This window comes from Candoia aspera, chromosome 4 (assembly GCF_035149785.1).
Source record: "Candoia aspera isolate rCanAsp1 chromosome 4, rCanAsp1.hap2, whole genome shotgun sequence".
In the NCBI taxonomy this organism is placed as follows: domain Eukaryota; kingdom Metazoa; phylum Chordata; class Lepidosauria; order Squamata; family Boidae; genus Candoia; species Candoia aspera.
The window spans coordinates 64780749-64803282 of NC_086156.1; the positions used below are offsets into that span (position 1 = coordinate 64780749).

Consider the following 22534-nt stretch of genomic DNA (forward strand, 5'->3'; position numbering starts at 1 on the left):
CGGAAGAGCTTAACTCTCCTACAATCATCCTTCCCTACAAACTTCCGGTCTTTAACCTAAATGTCACTAGCAGTCTCTACCGTCCGCTGATTGGCCGTTGTGTCAGAAGGGCGAGACCCATGATCGGGCGCAGTGGGTAGTTTCCGGGTTCGAGGCGGTACTGAAAGTTTTGAGGTGGCTCTTTGTTTTCCAGTTGTTTGGGGTGTATTTCCTTGGTTAGCTGCTGAGATGAATCGCTTGTTCGGCAAATCGAAGCCTAAGGCGCCACCTCCGAATTTGACGGACTGTATCGGCACGGTGGGTACCCGCGCGGGCAGAGGGTGGTGGCTGCGGGACCGTCACTGCTGGCTTCTCTAGCTAAGAAAATCGTTGTCCGCATCCGGTTGGAAGGCTGAATCTCTTTGTCTGAACTTTCAGTGGAGTAGCCTGTTGGCAGCTTTGCTATGTTGTTCTTCATAATCTAGGGGTGAATGGGAAGACGTGGTCACTAACAGGGCAGCAAATGCCTTTCCCTCGTGTGCTGCTTTCTCTGGGGCAATATTTGCTGGTCGCTAGCCCGTCAAATAAAAAGCGTTTTTCATGCAGTTTAAGCACTGAATTGAGTATGTCTCATTCGTTCATACTTTAAAATTGCATTGTAGCCTTTATGTTTCTATGACATTCTAAATCACAGTCTCATGAATCCTTGGCCATGACTTGAAATGTTCAGATGTTGTCAGAAATTTGATTCATGCCTTGTGCTGAGCCATGGTTTGCTGAATAAATTGTAGTTGGCTGGATTGTCAGAACATGCTGTGCTTTGCATGGTGTGGTGGCTGGGGGTTCATGTAAAACCAAAGAACCCATGTTATGGCTGCTGATCAATTTTATCCCTTTCCTTTTGTATCTTGAAAGACTGTGATGCAGCAATTCAATAGCCAGAATCCAAAGAATTATGTGGTTAATTCTGCCTGTTTATAATGGTTTGAGGCTTGTGCTTTCTAAATAACAACTCTCATTCTACCTGGCAATCTAGTTCAAAACTAAGGGATTTTTTTAAAAAAAAGGGTAGTGGAGGGAGACAATAAATATGTGGATGGTCATGCCTTTGATGAGCTCTTGGAATCAAGCCAACATAACTTAGGATCTATTATGGAGGAAAATCTCAGGATATAAATTATCATTTTTAGTATTTGGAAATGATGATAAAGGCACATAGAGGGACTGAACACAATAAAAATCTGAGAGTGTCAGACCCAATTGTTATTTTCCTCTTATGTGTACCCAAGACTTACTTAAGCAGTGTAAGTGGGGTTTAACTTTTAATTAGAATTTTGGTTATAAGTTAAAGTTTATACATGTTTATATACCAATTATATAGCAATTATTCTTCTTCAACAAGAGGTAGTAAAAAAAAATCCTTATTTCTCTCTTACACCCCTAAGTGACATAGATACCATTTTTCTTATTACCTTTTTTTCACATAGGCAGCTACAGCTCCCTCAGATTAGTTTTAAAAAGTTAGCTCCCCAAGAAGTCTCTAGTTTTTTATTTCTTCTGTGATCCTTTTGTGAATAGCTATTCTTGATAAACAAAACTGACAATTTGCTAAAGATTGCATATTTAGTATTTGGGTAAATACTGTAGCATGTTTTCTCTTTTTACTTTGACTGGTAATGTCTTTGCTGCCAGTTAATAAGATCTTTATTCATTATTCCTTGCTAAAGGTGGACAGCAGAGCAGAATCGATTGATAAGAAAATTTCTAGACTTGATGCAGAACTGGTGAAATATAAAGATCAAATGAAGAAAATGAGGGAGGGGCCTGCAAAGGTAAAGTGTGAACAATTTTATACTGATTTGTGCCTGGTCTCCTGGTTTTTTGGAAGATTGCCAAATGCCAGTATCAGATCTGTACCAAGGACAGATCTGTACCGAGGACCAAGAAAACAAATGAATAAGATTATATAATGATGGGAGAAGTAGGGTGGTGCGGGGCTTGAATCAGTGGCCAAAAGGAGTTTCTGAGTGACAGCACCTGTCAGCACCTTTTAAAAACAGCTACACACCTTTTAATATATATTATTGCCATATTAACTTTGCCCAGCAAAAGTTATTATTAATAATGATGTAGCTACAGAAGTCCTGCTTTCATTATATGATTTTGAATCTAGAGTGGGTATTCATATTGGACTTGGAGTTGCATATCTTGTGTTCAGATCCTAGCAAAGAAGGTGAATTCTTAATGAAGTTGGTCTAGTTTTACCTTAGCAAGTTATTAGAGCTTGGCTATTATATTTTGTAAACCATGGTTTATGATTTAGTATAAAATGTAACTAAGTTATTTGGACTAATTAAGAATCCTTGGCTTAGTACAACTTGGCCTAACTCTTGCATTTGTTTCTCAGGACTTATTTTATGGTAAAAGTGAAATGTACACTTTCTTATAATTCATAAATATTGATACAGTATTCTTAACCTCAGGCCTTAATGCACAGATACATCTTTGAATTTTAGCTCTAAGAGGTGTGTAACATTGTGAGCAGAGTCTTTGACTTCAGCATGGGAGATCAGGTTCAAAATCCTTACTTATCTGGTTTTGGACCAGGTGCACTCTCTGAGTTCATACATCATGTTAAGTTTGTTTTAACAACTGAGTGAGGCACAATTGGCTGGGGGTTCATATATAATGTGAAGTTTTAGAGCAAGGTTTGCAACTGACAATGACTGGGTCCACAGCATATGATAGGCCAAAGCCATTCAGACTTGTGGCTTAATATGTGTGAATCCATGTTCACTATATTTACAAACATTTAAGCCATAGCTTTGCTTCTAAACCAAATCGGCTAGCTTCATGCAACTCATTAAGTCACTGTTCTGCCAAGTGTCCAAGCAGTGATCAGGTGCCCAGACAATTGGTTCTTTTAGATCCAAAGAGAATAAGCACACCAGCGGATAAAGAATCTTTAAGCTTTATTATAAACTTCAGCAAACAGAGTTAAACAGAAACACAGTTTAGGCAGATTAAACAGAAGCATAAACAGCATAACATAAAGAAAAACCATAACATACCAAGCAAGATGATACCCAATGATTGCTATAGGCTGTCAGGAGCCCCTTAATAAAGACAGCGGAGATACCCCAGGGTAGCTCAATTTCCACAGCACCCAGCGCTCAGGTCTGTGCAGAAGCTCCCCAACTCAAAAGGCAATTCTAAGATTTTTATCAAAGTCTGGCCCTCAAACCTCGTGACCCTGTCCCATGGCACAGAGACTGCAGGGTCTGGAGCACCTGTTTAATCCAAGAGCCTGGGAAACTATACAGATAAGCTTGTGCTTAATAAAAACAGCCTTGAGGTTTTCTCTTCTCCCCCCACCCCCCATTCCAAACAGAAATAAAAGACAAGCCAGCTAAATATTAGTATAGCTCAGAATAAACTCTAAGTTACTTCATGTGAAGGATAAAATCAAATTATGTCACTTAAACTCCTTCTGCATTGCCACTACAGTTCCAAATTGCAATAAGCAAAGTGCATATTAGCTTAGTGTATTGCATGCATGTAGTGCATTTTATTGTATCTAGTATCTTCCTCAAAAAGGATAAAGACGTAATAGAAGAATAAATAATGTGATTTGAACTCTGTGAAAGAAAAATTAAACGATTTTGGATTTTTTTTAAGGTTGCTTGCTTAATTGGGTGACAACTGCTAATCTTATCAAAAAGCATCTTATTGGTGTTTATTGGTCCTTGGCATTTTAGCAAAAAGCTTGTAAAAAATACATTATAATTAAATTTTTCTGTTCAGCTATTAATCCTTATTGGGTTTAACATCTGCTTTTTACCTTTTCTTTAGAACATGGTAAAGCAGAAAGCCCTGAGAGTGTTAAAACAGAAGCGAATGTAAGTTTCATAGTCTCTTAACTTTTGTGTTCAAACAGAGCGCCAATCTGAAGTAATAGGAAGATGAGTCCTTAATGTTATGTTTTTAACTAGGCTGCTATCCAGCCATCCTTTTGTAGTGAACTTGGGAATAGGATGGGTCCCGTTATTCATTTTGCAGTGCATATTTCATCTTGGGTGCCTCTAATCCTAATTTCCCAACTGCAGTCTATTTCATTGTTTTATGGTAGAGAAAGAAGAAGAAAGCAAGGTTATTAGGATGGAAAAAGAAAGAGCTTACTTTCTAGAACAGATTGAAAGAATAGGATAGTATCATTCTGTATTATATTGGAGGAGGAGAGCCCACCATAATCTAGTAGCACTTTTTCCAATTGTTAGTGGGAAAGGGTGCTACCAGATTCTTGATTCTTTATTACAGTCAATGACCAAAATTCTTTCTGCAGGTTAACAAGGTAAATAAATGAAATAAAACACAAACATAAAATTGTAACTACACCATTGAGGTAATCAGGTCATGACAAGGTTTACAGATAGTAATACTCAAGGCACTGAATTGTATTAGTCTCACAGGAGTAACTGTACATAAAGTAAGTTAGAATTGTCTAGATACTTCATCAAATTGGGAGTTATAAAACGTGCATCCTTATGGAGGGCAAAATACAACAAGGGCATTAACATTCAATCTTGTAAGCTGTACAGAGTCACTCATGTGAGATTTGGCTGCCTTTGGTATAGTGGTTAAGGTGCTAGCCTAGAAAGCAGAGGGCTGTGAGTTCTTTCTCATGAAAACTGGCTGGGTGACTTTGGGTCACTCACTCTCTCTCAGCCCAACAACTCACCTCACATTTATTTATATATATAAATAAAAGGCTGGATAAAAATCTAATAATAATAATAATAAAATTAAAATTAAAATGTTAATGCTCTTATTTTTCATCACTTTCATCACTTTCTTCCTAAAAACCAAATGTCTAAATTTGCCCTGCTATGTAATATGTTGTCAGCAAAGTTCCTCTTTTCCAGTGTTGTGCCAAATTTGTTCTTGCAGCTGTCAGAATATATCTTAGCAGATAATATTTTAATTGCTAAGTGATATTTTTCATATATGTTTTCTGGAATTATATCTAAAAATAATATTTGAGGATTTTCTGAATATTTTGATGTATTTTTTTCCAATGCTTTTGAGGGTTTTTTTTACATAAGCAAAACATTCCTCCTTTGTTATGGCATTTACAATATGTATTATTATATGATTTGCCTATGTTGATAATTGATAGAGTTATGTACCATCTCTAAAACATTTTATACCAATTTTCCCCTAAATTATAACTTGGAGTAAATTTTATTGATTTTTTCCATAGTTCGTCCCATTGATGTACTATGATTATTTCTTTGAAGTTTTGTATCCACTTTGTCATACAATTTTTGGTTTTTTCCATCTCCAGATCATATTTCAATATCAATTTATTGAATTGAAATTTATATATTTTTTTATAAATTTATTTATAAAATATATTTATATATATTTTTAGAAAGTATTTATATGTTATATATACACACACAGGCACTCATGCATGCACGCACTCACATATGCCCTAATAGGTGATCTTGGTTTTGTATAAGCGATTCAAATTCTATCATCTTTCTCAAAGTTCCTTCTTCTTTCTTGAGATCACTTTTTATTATTCAGCAATTTGTAAGTACATCAGACATGGTAAATTCCTACCTTCATTAAGCAGTTCTTGCTGTGTTTTTAGACTGTTTCCTAAGTCTGGATGTACCATATTGGCATACGTAATTAAATTTTTCTTACTATAATTGTCCCTAGAGTAAAAGGCATTTGACAGTGAAGCTAATGGTGAAGTCACCGGACTTATTCTTGTTTTTAAAAGATTTCCATATTTTTATCAGACTTTGTCTTTTAATTCTTAAAAATTATTTTCTTATTTTGTTTTCTTATACGATAAGTACCTACAAAATCCATGATTGATATTTTACTGTTTGGGGTTTTTATCCTTTCTGCTGTCTATGATAGACAGCCAGCACAATAATATAATTTAAGGTTAGGAAATGCAAGTTCATCTTTTCTTTTGAATCTTGCAAAATTTTGAATTTTACTCTTGTTTTTTTCCCACTCTGTATAAATCTGTTTGCTGTTATTTGCCAATCCTGCAAGGTTTTGTCTAAGACTGGAATTGATGCCATTTGAAATGAAAAGTTCATCTTGAATAGTATCTTCATTTTTACTAGCCAAGAAAGTTTTAGGTTTTTCCATCTTTCAATTTTTTTAATTTTTTTTAATTTTTTTCTATAATATATTGTAATTGTTCTGAAATAAATCTTTATTAAAGTCCCAAGTATTTCACTGGATTTTTTGTTATCTCACATCAGTCTTCCCCCCCCCCCCAAAGTAGACATCTTCTGGTGTTCAATCTCTTGTTACTATCTTTGTTTTGTTTTTATTGAGTTTGTATCCTGAGAATTTAGCAAAGTCATTGTTTTTATTAGCTGACTTACAGGACTCTGTGGTTGCATAATGGTTAGTACTACATCATCTGCAATGTTAGTGGTGTTCTGAGTTGGGAAAATGTCATTCAGATAACTGCTCAGCCTAAAAAACTGGACTATTCAAAAACCCATTCCTGGGTAGCAGATATTGATTCAGTTGTGGTGTCAGTGCAGTCATACTAATTATCTTGACATTTTTCAGTCTGTTTCAAGTCTGGTTTAGGCTTAGGGTGAGCCAAAGTCATCCTTGATAGATGATTTAGTGGCAGAGAGAGACAATAAGGAGAGTGACTCTTTTGATATTGCTCTCTCAGCAACTTTATTGTAAACTGCCCAGAGTCCCTCTTTTGATGGGTGGTGACAAAATTTGATAAATAAATGAATAAAATAAACATTTGTTACCACCAGCCCTGGTATACCCCTAGACCAGGATAATATGTCAAGATGAAATATAATTTAAAATTGAGGATCAACCCAGAGTATCTGTCATGAGTACTGATGGTGAACAGGGGGGGGGCCCTATCCAGGGGGGAAAACACATGCGTAGTACTGAGGAGTTAAGCAGCCATTCAAAGAGACACAGATCAGACCCACCTTAACTTTTGGGGTTTATCTGTCTGGGTTTTTCCCACGCTTCTTCAGTTTGTTAGGATTTCCTGTCTAATGTAGCAGTAATAAAACACTAGAGACCTATTCCTTGTCTCAGCGTGGTTCCTGACTGTTAGGACATCAATCCTAACAAACTCCACTACTTCCATTGAAAGAGGGAGGAACAAAAAAAAAAAAGGAAGAGACTTTTGGGGAAATGTCTTCAGAAAACCAGGAAATTCGGCAAGCCATCCAACAACTGGCAGCAGCATTGCAACAACATCAACAACAAGTAGATCTCCAGATCAACACATTACAAGCAGCCATGCTACAGCAGTTACAACAACCAGCTCCAATTAACCCACAACCGGTGCCAGCAGCAGCAGCTCTGCCAGTAGACTTGAGATCCCAGGGCAGTCTACCAGAGAAGTTTGGAGGAGAAGCAGGACAGTTGAGAACCTTTCTCACACAGTGCACAATGTTTTTCGACAGCAGACCGGCAGAGTTTCCCACAGACAGAACCAGAGTCACCTTCATTTTAAGTCTGCTAAAGAGCCCAGCAGCCAAATGGGCTATTCCCATGGTGGAGAACAACGACACAATTCTCAACAACCAGCAGAATTTTCTGGCAGGGTTCCAAGCACACTTTGATGACCCGATCAGAGATGTCACTGCCAGCCGAGAAATTTGGAAGCTCAAGCAAGGCAACAAGAGAGTGGGAATTTACATTGCTGATTTCAAGCCGTTAGCAGGAGATCTGGACTGGAATGAGAGTGCCTTGAAAGACCAATTCAAACGGGCTGGATGAAGAAATTAAAAATGAATTAGTGTACCAGGGAACACCAGCTACCCTAGAAGGTTTATATCAACTGTCTGTGGTCGTAGACGCCAGGCTAGAAGAGCTCAGACAGATGCAGCCGGGGAGAAACAGGGGCCTCAGAGTGCTTCCAGGATTTCCAGCTCTCTCCACAGCATCTCTTTACTCAGGACCAGAGGAGCCGATGCAGATCGGGGCGAGCAGGAGGCTTATTTCCGAGGCAGAGAGGCAGAGAAGGAGAGAGAAAGCCCTCTGTTTCTACTGCAGAGTCCAGGGGCACATGGTGAGAGCTTGCCCAGCGAGAAGCCAAGCAAATTCCATAAGAGCCCCAGGGCAAGCAACAGAACCAAGAGCCACCTCCACCTCAACTTCCAACCTTGGGAAACTCCGTCGGTCTCCCTCCACAGAGCTCAGCAGGGAGACCAATCAATTAAGAAGGGCTCATTCCGAGGATTCCAGGCAATCTTTTTACTACTTACCAATCATAACGCACGTAAACCCAGAGCACCAAGTCAAGCTAGAGGCCCTCGTGGATTCCGGAGCTTCCACCAATTTTATTGATGTACAGACTGTACAAGACCTCAACATCCCGGCCATGGAATTGCCACATCCCATAGAAGTTAAGACCATTGATGGCCAGCCCCTCAAGGCAGGGCTGATTCGAAGTTTCACAGAACCTTTGCAACTAACAACGGGAGACCACACTGAGTGGATCCAACTTTATGTTACTGCATCACTTAATGTGCCTATTGTCCTGGGCACACCTTGGCTGAAGATCCACAACCCATTGTTGAACTGGACTACGGGAGCAATCTCCTTCCCAGCTAAGGAATGCCAGCACCACAAGATTCAAGCCGCTCTTCTCTCTCCAGCAACCAACGCAGTCCCGGAAGCAGGTGGGGTCCAGTTGCCAGCCAAGTATGCAGATTTTGCAGATGTTTTCAGTGAACAAGAGGCCACAGCACTACCCCACCATAGGGACTGTGATTGCACCATTGAGTTGATACCAGGAGCCAAGATTCCAGCAAGGAAACAATATCCCATGTCCCCCAAGGAACTAGCCACTTTAAAGGATTACTTGGATTCTAATCTCCAAAAGGGTTTCATCCAACCATCTACTTCCCCAGCGTCTGCTCCTACTTTCTTTGTACCAAAGAAGCCTGACCCGTTGGCACCGGCAACCCAGGAGGCACCCATGAGAGTGGTGCATGATTTCAGTTCCCTCAATAAAGTCACGGTCAAGGAAAATTACCCACTCCCCCTAATATCTGATCTGCTGGATCGCTTACAGAAAGCACGCATTTTTACTAGGTTGGACCTCAGGAATGCATACAATCTGATCCGGATGAAAGAGGGGCATGAATATCTGACTGCCTTCGATACCAGGTTTGGTAAATTTGAGTACCTTGTTTTTGCCCTTTGGCTTGTCTAATGCAGGAGCCATATTTTCCCGATTTATGAATCAATTTTTTTCTGATTTACTAGATAAGTATCTGGTCATTTATCTAGATGACATATTAATATTCTCTGAGGATGCTACAACTCATGTAACCCATGTACATAATGTCTTACAAAGACTGAGAGAGAACAAGCTGTTCGCCAAGCTAGAGAAGTGTGCCTTCGATTTAACTGAATTACATTTCCTGGGCTATAAAATATCAACAGAAGGCATATCCATGGATCCTTCTAAGGTCCAGGCAATTCTCTCTTGGCAACCCCCCCAAACTGTGAAAGAGGTACAAAAATTTCTAGGGTTTTCCAATTTTTACAGGAGATTCATAAATAAATTTAGTGACAGGGCTAAACCCCTCACACAGCTTTTGAAGAAAGGATCAAAATTCATTTGGGGGGAGAGAGAGCAAGCAGCCTTCCAAGAATTTAAGCAACTCTTTGCATCCCAGCCGCTTTTAAAGCACCCTGATCCTATGAAGCAATTCATAACGCATTCAGATGCTTCACATTTTGCTATTGGTGCTGTTTTATTGCAATATACAAACAAAACAGAGAATACATTGCTCCCTTGTGCATTTTTCTCCCGCACGCTCTCACCAGCAGAGAGAAACTGTGATGTTTTTAACAAGGAGTTGCTAGCAATTAAAGCAGCATTTCAAGAGTGGAGGCACTGGCTAGAAGGTGCAACCTTTCCTGTGAAAGTTTGCACTGATCACAAGAATTTACAGCTTCTACAAAACACCAGATCCCTCACCCCACACCAAATCAGATGGAGCCAGTTTTTCTCCCGTTTCCATTTTGTTGTTTCTTATGTTCCTGGGGCGCAAAACTGTTTGGCAGATGCCCTGTCTCGATCCATTCAGGCAACCCCTGCTACTCACCAGGAGATACAGGCTACTATATTACAACCTCACAACTTTCAGCAGTCTATGAGGGGGAACCAGACAGAGATTTTAGCAGCAGGCAGACAAGCAGAGGACCTATTTACAAGAGTCAGAGCTCAGCAGCAACAGGACCCGTATGCCAGGGCCAGGATGGATGACCTCCAGAGGGGCCCGCAAGACACTGCTTCCCCCTTTAATGTGGAGGCAGGAATCCTCTGGCATAGTGGGCGATTATACATTCCCCCCTCATTGAGGGAAGAAGTACTGAGACTTTGCCATGACCATCAAACGGCAGGCCACGGAGGTGTTTTCAAAACTCTCCATAGAGCTCTGAGAGACTACTGGTGGCCTAAGATGACTGCAGACATAAAGGGTTACGCTGCTTCTTGTCATACCTGTATATGAGCCAAGCCTCTCCCAGGGAAGCCCACAGGATGCTTGCAACCCCTACCCACCCCCAGTAGGCCTTGGGATACAATCTCCATGGATTTCATCACTGATTTACCCCCGGTCCAGGGGCTGACTTCCAGGACCTTTTCACTAAAATGGCGCATTTTATTCCTTGCAAGGGCCTCCCATCTGCGCAAGCCACAGTGCAGTTCTTTATGGACCATGTTTTTAGGTATAGAGGCATGATAAATCACTTGGTGAGTGACAGAGGCCCTCAGTTCACTTCCAGGTTCTGGAGGGCCCTTTTCCAGTCATTAGGGGTCCAGATCCACCTATCATCATCGCATCATCCAGCTAGTAACGGGCAAGCTGAGAAAATTAACCAATGGTTACAGCAGTATCTCAGGTGTTACACCACTTATCAGCAAGACAATTGGCCAGCCCTGCTCCCCATGGCAGAATTTACATAGAATAATTCTGTACAGTCCTCTACCAAGATGTCCCCTTTCCAGGCACTCTACGGGGTTAACCCTTGGGTGTTGCCCACCTCCTCCCAGCAGGGAACTGTTCCAGCCGTGGCTGATTTTCTTAAAGAGCAACAAGCCGCACAGGAGTTGTTAAAGGAGCAGCTGAACAGGGCAAAGAGTGCTTACAAGAGAGCTGCAGATGCTCACAGACAAGAGGGGCCAGAGATTGCGGTAGGAGACAAAGTGTGGCTCTCTACCAAGTTTTTTACCTCTACCAGGCCCTCCAAGAAGTTGGACTCTGAGTTTGTGGGCCCTTTCACTGTGGTACAGCAAATAAATCCAGTGGCTTATCGCTTAAAGCTGCCAGCATCCATGAAAATCCATCCAGTCTTTCACAGAGCCTTGTTAGCCAAAGACCCTGCCCCAAGTACCTTACGATCACAAATGCCCCCCCCCACCTCCAGTAATTGTGAAGGGGGAGGAGGAATACAAAGTCAAGGAAATTCTGGACTCTAGGAGGAGAGGAAGGGGCATCCAATATTTAATACACTGGAAAGGGTACCCTGAGGAAGAGCACACATGGGAGAATGCCAGAGATGTGCATGCACCAATGCTGGTTCATCGATTCCATCAGCTCTTCCCTCACAAACCCAAGCCTCGCACTCTACCAGAGATTCCTCACTTGACTAAGCAAGCAGAGGAATCCCAAGCAGAGGAGTTCGTAAGTTGGCAACCTCCACCCCCGCCTGAGGCTCTGAGGCCAGAGCGAGAGGAGAAGGGAGACCCGCAGCCCTCCACCTTGGGCTTGCATTTCCCAAGGGGGAGGGGGGAAGCATCTTCTAATTATCTAGCTATTTTCCACCAGCAGCCACCTGGGCCAGAAGCGTTATCAGACCTGGAGAGCAGCACTGATTCATCCTTGGAGTTTTCCTTTGAAGAATTTCCATCATTGCCCAGTTCCCATGGGAGCTTGGAGGGGGAGATGGACTCTCATGAGACCTCTGGAAGGGAGGGGGCTGAAATGGAATGTGAATCTGGAGGGGAGGGTGATCTCATGAGTACTGATGGTGAGCAGGAGGGGGCCCCTATCCAGGGGGGAAAACACATGCGTAGTACTGAGGAGTTAAGCAGCCATTCAAAGAGACACAGATCAGACCCGCCTTAACTTTTGGGGTTTATCTGTCTGGGTTTTTCCCACGCCTCTTCAGTTTGTTAGGATTTTCTGTCTAATGTAGCTGTAATAAAACACTAGAGACCTATTCCTTGTCTCAGCGTGGTTCCTGACTGTTAGGACAGTATCTACCCTATCTCAATTCCTAGGAGGTGGAATATAGGTGGTATCTATATACTCTGAGAACTCCGTATTTATTACTGAACTCTTGAATATTGTGCAAATAATTTATTAAACTTGAATACTGTTTCAACAACTCTGTGTGACTCACAACAATCAAATAAATTACAATAAAGCATTAAAAAATAAAGAAAAAAGATGGCAAGCATGATGAAGTGAGGGATCTCATTCTCCCTTGCCAAAGGCTTAGGTGAAGAGCCAGGTCTTCATGGCTCTTCTAAACAACAGCAGAGTAGGGGCCATCTTGGTCTAGGGGGGAACCTTGTTTCAGAGGACAAGCGCTGCTACAGAGAAGGCATGCTTCTAGGGTCCTGAGAGATGACTGTTTAATCGAGGAAACAGTGCAACTGGCATACTAGATGGAGTTGTGCAAACTCCTTAGCCACAGCTGACAACGGCTCTTCAAGCAGAAGCTGCAAATCCAGGAAGACTCCCAGATTGTGTACCAATCTTGAAGGGGGAAGTGCAACCTCATCAAAGATGGAATATCTCTAGATCTGGGCAAGTTCAAACACACAGCCACTCGGTAGGATCGAATCAGAGACGATTCCTCCCCATCCAAACCCATACAGCCTCCAGACTGCTTAACATAAAAAGCTGAACAATATTTATTTAAATTGAAAGCTAGCTTTTCTTTATTCATCAGACTGAATAGATGCAGAATTAAAATATGGCAGCAGCTTGCTGACTATGGCAGATCTCAAAAAGCTAAGTTGGACCTGGTTGATACTTGGATGGAAATCTACTAGAGAATCTTGGATTATAGGTTGAATTGGCAAGTAAAAAAAAAATCATGAAAGAAGCCATTGGCAAAACACTAATATATTATTCCCAAGAAAACTCATGTAGTCATCAGGAGTTGACCTTGGCTCAAGGGAGATTTTGTTTTGGAATAATTGGAAGCCAGTTACATTTACCATGGGAACTTATGCTGGTCTATGACTGTAATAAAGATTTGATTTGATTTGATTTACTACAGGAACTGCATTTAGTTAATGACATGCTCAGTTTTCATTCAAGTCCTATGTTTGGGGACTGGGCCTCAAATTTGCACTGTTGGATTTGTAGTATTTATGAAAGACAGGTAGTACTGCAGTTGGACCACTTTTTGCTCTGAAGCTTATGTATTATGTATATAGGTATGAAAACCAACGGGATAATCTTGCCCAACAGTCTTTCAATATGGAACAAGCCAACTATACTATCCAGTCCCTAAAAGATACGAAAACAACGGTAAATTTGCATTTCATTTTTCAATTTTGATTTATGTATTGAATATGTATTAATGGGTCTAAATATTTTATCTGGCAACTTTTCTAGGTCGATGCTATGAAGCTAGGAGCGAAGGAAATGAAAAAAGCTTACAAGCAAGTAAAAATTGATCAAATTGAGGTGAGTTTTAGTGTTATTTTTTAAAAAACTATAGAATTACTTAATACCATACAGTCCTCTTTTCTGGCCTGGAATAAATTAAATGATGGATGGATGGATGGATATTTGGTTTCTTATATAAGCCAATCTGTCTTTATTTATTAGATTTGTATCTCACCTTTTCTTCAGCAGTTCAAGGTGATTTACATAACACTCCCTCCTCCAGTTTTCCCACAACAACCCTGTGAAGTAGGTTGGGGTGAGAGAGAGTAAGAGTCTCCATGGCTAAGAATGGACTTGGAACAGTTTCTGCCCAGTTTCACTCAAACAACTTTCCCACTATGCTATATTATATTTTAAAGCATGAAAAGAATGAGAACATAGAACAGCTGGATCCAAAGTACAAAATCAATGGGACATGAAATCATAGTTTAATTTCACTAATTTCAACAAGTATAGTCTATAGCCTGGTTCTCATGTTCAACAAACAATGGTTAAACAAATCATGGTATAGTACATTGCTCAAATCCACTGGAAGTATGAGTAAATCTTATTTCAGTACAAATATGAAGTGTTTGGCAATTAAGTGAATTAAAAGAGAATGCAGGAAGATTTTGTTATTTCAGGCAAATAAGTCCCTTCTGTCCTGACAAAGACAGAAGACCAATTACAGTTCTCCCCTACTGTGATGGATGTATATTTTATAATCCAGGACTTGCAAGACCAATTGGAAGATATGATGGAAGATGCTAGTGAAATTCAGGAAGCATTGGGTCGTAGTTATGGAACCCCAGAGATAGATGAAGATGACTTGGAGGCAGGTGAGTTACCAGTAAATTCTGGTATTGCTGTAGAGCCAAGACTTGTTGAGTTCAGGATAGATGGTTTAGTTTTGGTTTATGCAGTATAGTCTTGGTTATAACCAAATGGCAGAAAGTATAAATATACTTTTATGTGGGAGTCAATAATGCAGCGGAAATAAGTATTTTTGTATTCACTTCAATTTCAATTTATCACGGCCATTTGCCAGCAAACAAATAAAAAGAAACCAAGAAAAGACACCCCCCGCACACAAAAGTATAACTATATTCAGCATTCAGCCTTACGTTTCACTGAGGATCTCCTGCTGCAGTCTTGAAGCTAGGTAACCAAACTACAGAATAGTATATAGTTTCATGAAAGACTTGTCTGCAAGAAGGAAGGAGGTATTTTTGTAAAAGCCATATATAAATGCACTAAATTAGCTTTCCAGAAATGTTAGTGCTTTTCCTTGCTGTTTTTAAATCAGATATAACAAGCTCACTCATCTCTAAATTTCAGTTAGTAATCAGACATTTTCTGTACTCAACACAATTTTAGAGCTAGAAGCACTGGGTGATGAACTTCTAGCTGATGAAGACAGTTCCTATCTTGATGAAGCTGCAACTGTTCCATCAATTCCAGAGGGCATGCCAACTGAAGCAAAAAACAAAGTGAGTCTCTTTTTACCCCCTCATCTTCCACCACCACACAGCACATAGAAGGCACCACACATTTAGAGAGAAAAGTTCACCAAAATATACTAGGGTCTTTTAAATTTTATTTATTTATTTATTTATCAATCAAATTTATCACTGCCCATCTCCCCCCAAGGAGGGACTCTGGGCAGTTTACAATAAGAACCCTGTTAAAACAATAGAATATAAACCTATACAATAAATATAGTACATAATAAAATATAAATATAATGAAGCCCAGATAGCTAAAAGTTCTTTATAAATCTGCAGGTAAAACAGGGCTATTCTAGGGAGCTAGCCATCCCCAGGAGTGACTATTCTCCCTCCTGCCCAGGCATGGAGACAAAACCAGGACTTTAATTGTTTGCGGAAGTCCAGGAGCAAAGGGGCCTGTCTCACCTCTGGGGGGAGAATGTTCCAAAGGGCGGGAGCTACTGCAGAGAAGGCACGCTTCCATGACCCCACCAGATGGAACTCTTTAACAGAAGGGATCCGTAGCATGCCTTCTCTGTATGCCTGGGTGGGACGGGTCAATGTGATGGGGATGAGACGGTCCCTCAGGTAACCTGGTCCCATGCCATGTAGGGCTTTAAAGGTCATAACCAACACCTTGAATTGGACCTGGAAGCAAACTGGAACCCAGTGCAGCTTGTGCAGCAAAGGTGTCACATGTGCCGCCCTAGGGGCGCCTAAGATTGCCCGTGCAGATGCATTCTGGATCAGCTGTAGCTTCTGGATATTCTTCAAGGGTAGCCCCATGTATTGGGACTGGCCCTGGGGGAAGGAGGTGAACCAGCACAGAATCATGCCGCCCACCCCCAACTCCTGAGTCAGTCCAGAAGGATACCATGGTCAATGGTATTGAAAGCCACTGAGAGGTCAAGAAGAGCAAGGATGGATGTACTGCCTCCATCCTGCTCCCATCAGAAATCATCCATAAGTGCGACCAATGCTGTTTCCGTCCCATAACCGGGCCTGAAACCTGACTGAAAGGGGTCTAGTTAGTCTGTTTCATCCAGAATCCTCTGGAGCTGTAACGCCACCACCACCAAATTGCCCATCCTTTAAGCAGCAAACAAACAATAGGCATATAGAAATTAGGCATCTATTTTCATTTTCATCTCGTTGGTATGTTTACTGCTGTGATAATTTGAGAAGCTATGCATGGTATATTAAGGGGTTACAAACACTTCAATGGTGTTTGTTTTCTTAAATTCAAATCAAATATAACAACTGGTGGAACAATAGTTTGTTGACTAAGGCAAAGTGACCAAGTTCACATAACTAACCTATAAACCATGATTTAAAATACAACAAATGGGTTCATGCATGGTATACTGTAATGTATAACATGTAAGTACCTTAGCATTTTCTTTAAAAAAAATTAGATTTGTAAGGCTTCCCAACTCAAACAATGTGGCTCTGGGTGGTATACAGCATAAAAAACAAACAGTAACCAAAAACAAAACAAAACCCACCATATACTGTACATTAAACTTATACAATATATAAATATAAAATATAAAGTGGTGACCAAGCAACAGAACAGAACAGCCAAAAGGGGACTTTCATTGAACTGGCCCCTGATGCCTAGGGGAAAAGCCAGGTCTTTATGGCTTGCCTAAAGGTGAGAAGAGTTGGGGCCTGTCAGATGTCAGGGGAAAGATCATTCCAGAGAACAGGGGCAACTACAGAAAAGGCACATTTACTAGATCCCATAAGATGTAGGATGACCATATTTCCTTGAGACAAAAATGGGACATTGGGATGGCAAAAATGGGACGGCGGTATGTGTAAAGAATATATTATAATAATTAAACTTATATGCCGCCCAACTCTCAATGACTGTTGTCTATACATATCTATATCTATATCTTTATATACACATATACACACACATATGTAATATATGTATGCACATATACATCCTATTTATTCAGGACTATACCAGATTGATTTGGCAAACTGGACTGATCGAGAAAAGCTATTGGGTAATACAATTGCTAATGCTTTGTTGGATTTGCTCCACAAAAGTAACACCTCAGAATGCCATCTGAAAACACTGAAAACTTGACTATTTGCAATTTCGTTTTCTTTGGCCGTCCAATTGCATACAATCCAGGATGGCTTACAAGGGTTAAAAACAATATAAACAAAAGAAAACTACTATAGAAATGGCTGTGCCAGGAACTTTGAATGCACGGTCGGCAGAAAAAGGCTGGTATGGATTCTCAGGAAATTCAGTTCTGAGCTCTTTCTTTCAATAGGCTGTTCTGGCACCTCAACTTTTGTATATAGTACTGAAGCCTGGTGCTCCATGAATTTTTTTTGTAGCCACACCGCAGTTTCGAATTTTTGAAAATCGAAACAAAAAGCAACATTTTTTCCAAGCAGCCCTGGAAGCTCTTTGGCGTTCTTAAGCTCCAAGTCTGCCATCTGCTCCCTTTCCCCAGTTTGGTGATTACAGGTTCTGGCAGCACCACCTCCTGTTGCTGACTCCCTATTGGTTCCCGGCGCTCCAATAGCTGGCGTCGGGGCTGCTTGGTTGGGCTTTGCTCAGGCACCTGGGGGAGGGGGCACAAGACAACGTTGAAGGAGCCCATCGGCTGAAAGTTGGAGGCCTCCGGGGATTGCGCGATGGTTGCTGCTGGCCGAGAGCAAGGTCCGGCTTCATGCGTTGGGCATGGATGGGGAAGAGCCCATCCATTTTTTAAAAAATGGGACAAAATTGACATTTATATTAAAAAGATGGGACGGCTGGGAAATGTGAAAAAAACAGTACTATCCCGTTTAAACCAGTATGTATGGTCAGCCTAATAAGATGACAAGATTTAAAACAAGGAACCTGGAGCACCCCTCCCTGTGGGAGCATGTGGGCAGGCAAATGTTTTTGGGAGAAGACAGTCCCTTAAGTAACCTGGTCCTAATGCCATGTAGGGCTTTGAAGGTGATAACCAGCACCTTGAATTGCACCCAGAAGCCTATTGGAAGCCAGTGCAGCTTGCTGCTTACTTGACAAAGATTAATAGCAATATTGCTATTAATGTGCTTTATTTTGCGTATAGAATAAAACTCCTGCTGTTTGGCTATTTTCCATCATAAAGAACAAAACTAAAATATGATTGAGAATCATAGCCACAGGGAGCCTGGGACCAACTGCTGCTCTATTTTTACATTCCTGGAGTGAGTGGTTAGTAATGTATTCTGAGTGCTACCTATGACCCAAATTGCAGAAAATTTGGTTGAAGGAATTATTTTTTAAATATTTTTGAAACATTAAAACAAACCCCTGTAAAGAATAGTGAGAACAGCTCCACTCTACTACTGAAAAATATTTTTTTTTAGATTAGAGTGCTCTTTCCTCTTCTCAACAGAAAGAATATATAGAGGTTTTTTCAGCAAACCAGATGCAGAGTTTAACAGATTATAGGGCAAAGAGAATTGATCTCTTTAATATGCCTTTCAATTTGTGCATTTCACAGCCTGAAGCTAAGGAAGGCAGCCAGGCACCAATTGTACTTCCTTCCATTACTATGTAGCTTTTTTAAGAATTAAAACGTAAAGAAATTATCTCCTTGGTCAATTTTTCTGTAGATGTTGCCACTGTACCTACCTAACAAAATCAAGCAACAGATTTGACATGCTTTTTTCAGTTTCCTTGTATTGCTGTTTGCTGTTGTTTATACTTGTACAAAGGTGGGCTACTATGTCCTTCTCAACTGATTAATTAGCATTCCAACAGCAAGACAAGAGAACATGCACAGTGTTCTTATATACACCACAACTCAGCAAACTAGCCCCAAGCACTGCATTTTTTAATGGACTCTGAAATTTAGTGTCAAAAGGACAAAGAGCATGCACAGAGTACACAAACAACCAAAGTTCAAAAATCTTATACTGTGTATAATATATATATTATATAATTATATATTATAATACATAATATAATAATGTAGCCTTGCATTCGCACAACTTCACCATTAAGCAATGCTTCTGTGTGAAGAACAGTAGTATAAACACAAACACGTACATGTATGTTTCTTGTATGTGTGCCAGTTTTTAAAACTAGTAACTGATAAGCCTGCAGTTGTCAGCAGATGCTTATCTGCTGTGTTCATCTGCACTCCCACATCACCTTATACCTTCAAACAAATAGCAGTCCTGCTGCTGCATTGGCTAGGCTGGAAGCAGTTTGTACCTTGTGATTGGGTGCTTTTTTCAATCACAGCCGCATCACAAAGTTCTAGTCCAACCTTGGGCTCAAAGCCAGCTGGGTGACCTTGGGGCAATCACTCTCAGTCCTAGGAAGCAGAAACAACTTCTGAAAAACCTTGCCAAGAAAACTGCAGGGACTTGTCCAGGCAGTCTCCAAGAATTGGACACAATTAAATGGATTATACACGCACACACACATACACAGTAATTCCCAGGTCATGAATTGGCTGACTTCCTTTTTCATATGAAAGTCAACTGAAATCTTCCTTTGACTATCCTCATATGTTACTTTGGGCTATATAATAAATATGTCTATTTGTATTGTTAGCTTACTAAACATCTTTTTCCATTAAATTTATAAAACAAAAGTAATATCACAGTTAAATATTTAATTTTCATAAGCTCTTTTTGATTAAAATAATTAATGCTTGTAAATAAATGGCTTGACATATGTGGATAAAATAGTCCACTGTTTGCTGGGACAGGTAGTTCAGAATTAAAAATATTATTGTAATTTTCATTTATCTCTATTTAATGTGTTTTCATGGTTTGGGGACAAAGCAATAGTTAACCATAAATTATGTATTTTCATTCTCACAGGATGGGGTACTGGTGGATGAATTTGGACTCCCACAGATTCCTGCAACATAATTATGAAGATCAAAAGGAATGCTGTTTTTCATATTATAAATTTCTGAATAAAAACAATTGAGGTGGCTGAGACCATACTTCTGCAATATCACGTAACACCACTATGTTATGTAATAAAGAATGAATGAGTGCTAATTTTCTTTCTTAGAAAATATTATAGCACTAATTTTTTTATTAATAGCAAGAAATTGACACTACTTTTTCCTTCTGTTTGATCTATTCAAAGTTCTAAAATTTGGATTTGTCATTTGTGTAAAAGTAGTATATAAAATATTTATAGCTTTTTGGTTATAGCTTACTGTGCTTCTATTTTTAAAATTTGCCATCATGTTTAAGTGTAGGTGATTGTGTTGTATAATCCATTTTGACATAAACTGGGTATTACAAAGGGTAACTTGATTTGATTCTGTTTATCAGAAAAGGCTAGAATCTCTCTCTGTGGTGACAGATGACTTTAGATAATAGCTTATTTCATACATTATAGTAGGCCAAAATCAGGTAAATTGCTTCATTTATTTAGAAAATTTGTATGCTGGCTATTCCCCTAATGTCTCCATACAACTTACAAGGTACAGAAAAAGCATTCAAAAAGTCACATTAAAACTTAACAGATATAAAATGCAAAATACAGTAAGCTGAAGTAGTATCATTCAAAGAGTTAGAAGTTTTGAGCCTGAAGTATGGAAAGGGTTATTCTAAACTCCAATGGCAATATATCATACTGTTGATCTTGTCATAGAGAAAGCAGAAATGGTTGTTGATGCCAAACACATCTGCTGACTTTGGTTCAAAAAGTAACCAGCAAGCTGTGCAACCATATCAGAACAGGGCTAATGTGGGATCTCAGAGTCATCTCACACATCATCTAAGCTGTCACATTCTGAGGCAGCTGAACATTTCCAGACTATCTGCAAGGGCTGTTCCATAAAAATCATATTGCAATAGTCCAGCCTTAGTGTTACCTGCAAATAAGTCACTGAAGTCAGGTCCATCTCCTTCAGGTAGGGATGAATTTGCTTTGTCAGTGGTTGACACAAATCTCACTTTGCCATTAATGTTATGTAGATATCCAGTGTCATCAAGGACGACTCCCCTGGCAACTGTACCCAGCACATGTCTACCTAAAGAAACCTAACTATGGTCCCTCAGTAACAACATCTTGACGGATTTCAGTTTCAGCTTATTCTTCAACGTTTAGTCGTTCCACATTCAGGCCTAAAGCCAATAACATGGAAATATGGAATCCCAAGCTCACAGGAAAGGACATTTACAACCGAGTGTCATCAGAATATTGATAACTAGCTCCAAAGGTGCAAATGATCTTTTCCGGTGACTTCATATTGACATTAAGTGACATGGGAGGCAAGATGAAATCAGAATCAGAATCTTTATTGCAGTCACTGACCAGTCCAGCAAGATGAAATATTACTGGACTCCTCAGAGCAATTCTGAAGAAGTCAAGCAGAAACCTCCCACTACTACCTTCTTGTAACACAGAGAAAGAACGGAACAATCAGGATGCAAGTCCAACACCCCCCACCTCCAAGTATCAACAGAATAGCACTTCCTTATGTCTCCCTGTACAGAATTTCCATCTGGGTGATTGTGTCCATCTGCATGCCAAATTTAGGTCTAAATCAAGACAGGAAAGGATGAAGACAATCAATTTAGGAGTTCCTCAAACTGCAGCCCCAGCTTGGCTAAATACAGAACACTGGACCCTGGCTGATAGTTGATAACATCAGGATCTCGTTTAGGTCAGCAGGCAATTCTCTCTTTGAAGAATTCATAGGACAAAGTACTTAGAGGCACATATAAGGCAATCTGGACAAGGATCCAGTATAAAAGCAGTGATGTGAACAGATCCACTTCCTCAAGGAATTTGCAAAGAAACATTCAGAGATACATGAATAGACACTGCAGTGGATAACTTTGGTATGGCATCACTCCAAGTGGCAACAAGTAAGCCTAGCAAATCCTGGGTGGTCTTTACCATACTACTCAAAGCCCAGACAATATCCAGATATCTTATAGACCCACTGGAGGTTTGGTCATCTATTTGACAGTCCCAGCAAGCTCCTTTTGATGGCTCTTTGTGGATACAACTAGAGAGAAAATCATCTGCCTTTTCTCCTCCCTGACTTTTGTGGTCTAGGTCTTATGATGAATTTGCCTTGGTCCAATACCATAATTGCTCAAGCCACTTGTGTTCACATTTCATCACTCACAACTGATCCACATACAATAGAATGCTACAGGCTCCAGCATAAGACAAGACTTGCTTAGGAGTACATTACTGAGTGCCCAGGAAATGGTTATTCTATGTCTCAACCAGGCCACTGATAAGAGAGTTGACCAGATTTGAAAAAAACCTCAAACAGACTGCCTGGAGTGCAGCAAGACCATTAACCTCCAGATGGTGGATTAATTTAATCTTGTCCCTGCCCCCTTGGTAGAGAAGCATGG

General features: G+C 40.2%; 1 protein-coding gene across 1 annotated transcript; it reads left to right on the plus strand.

The window, feature by feature from the left end:
- The first annotated feature begins 105 nt into the window (after positions 1-105).
- Positions 106-20592, plus strand: CHMP5 (charged multivesicular body protein 5). Its single transcript, XM_063300304.1, has 8 exons — positions 106-297; positions 1707-1811; positions 3832-3878; positions 13475-13568; positions 13656-13727; positions 14419-14527; positions 15066-15178; positions 20018-20592. The coding sequence occupies exons 1-8, from the start codon at positions 229-231 to the stop codon at positions 20066-20068; spliced, it is 660 nt and encodes a 219-aa protein (XP_063156374.1). The 5' UTR covers positions 106-228; the 3' UTR covers positions 20069-20592.
- Positions 20593-22534: the final 1942 nt, after the last annotated feature.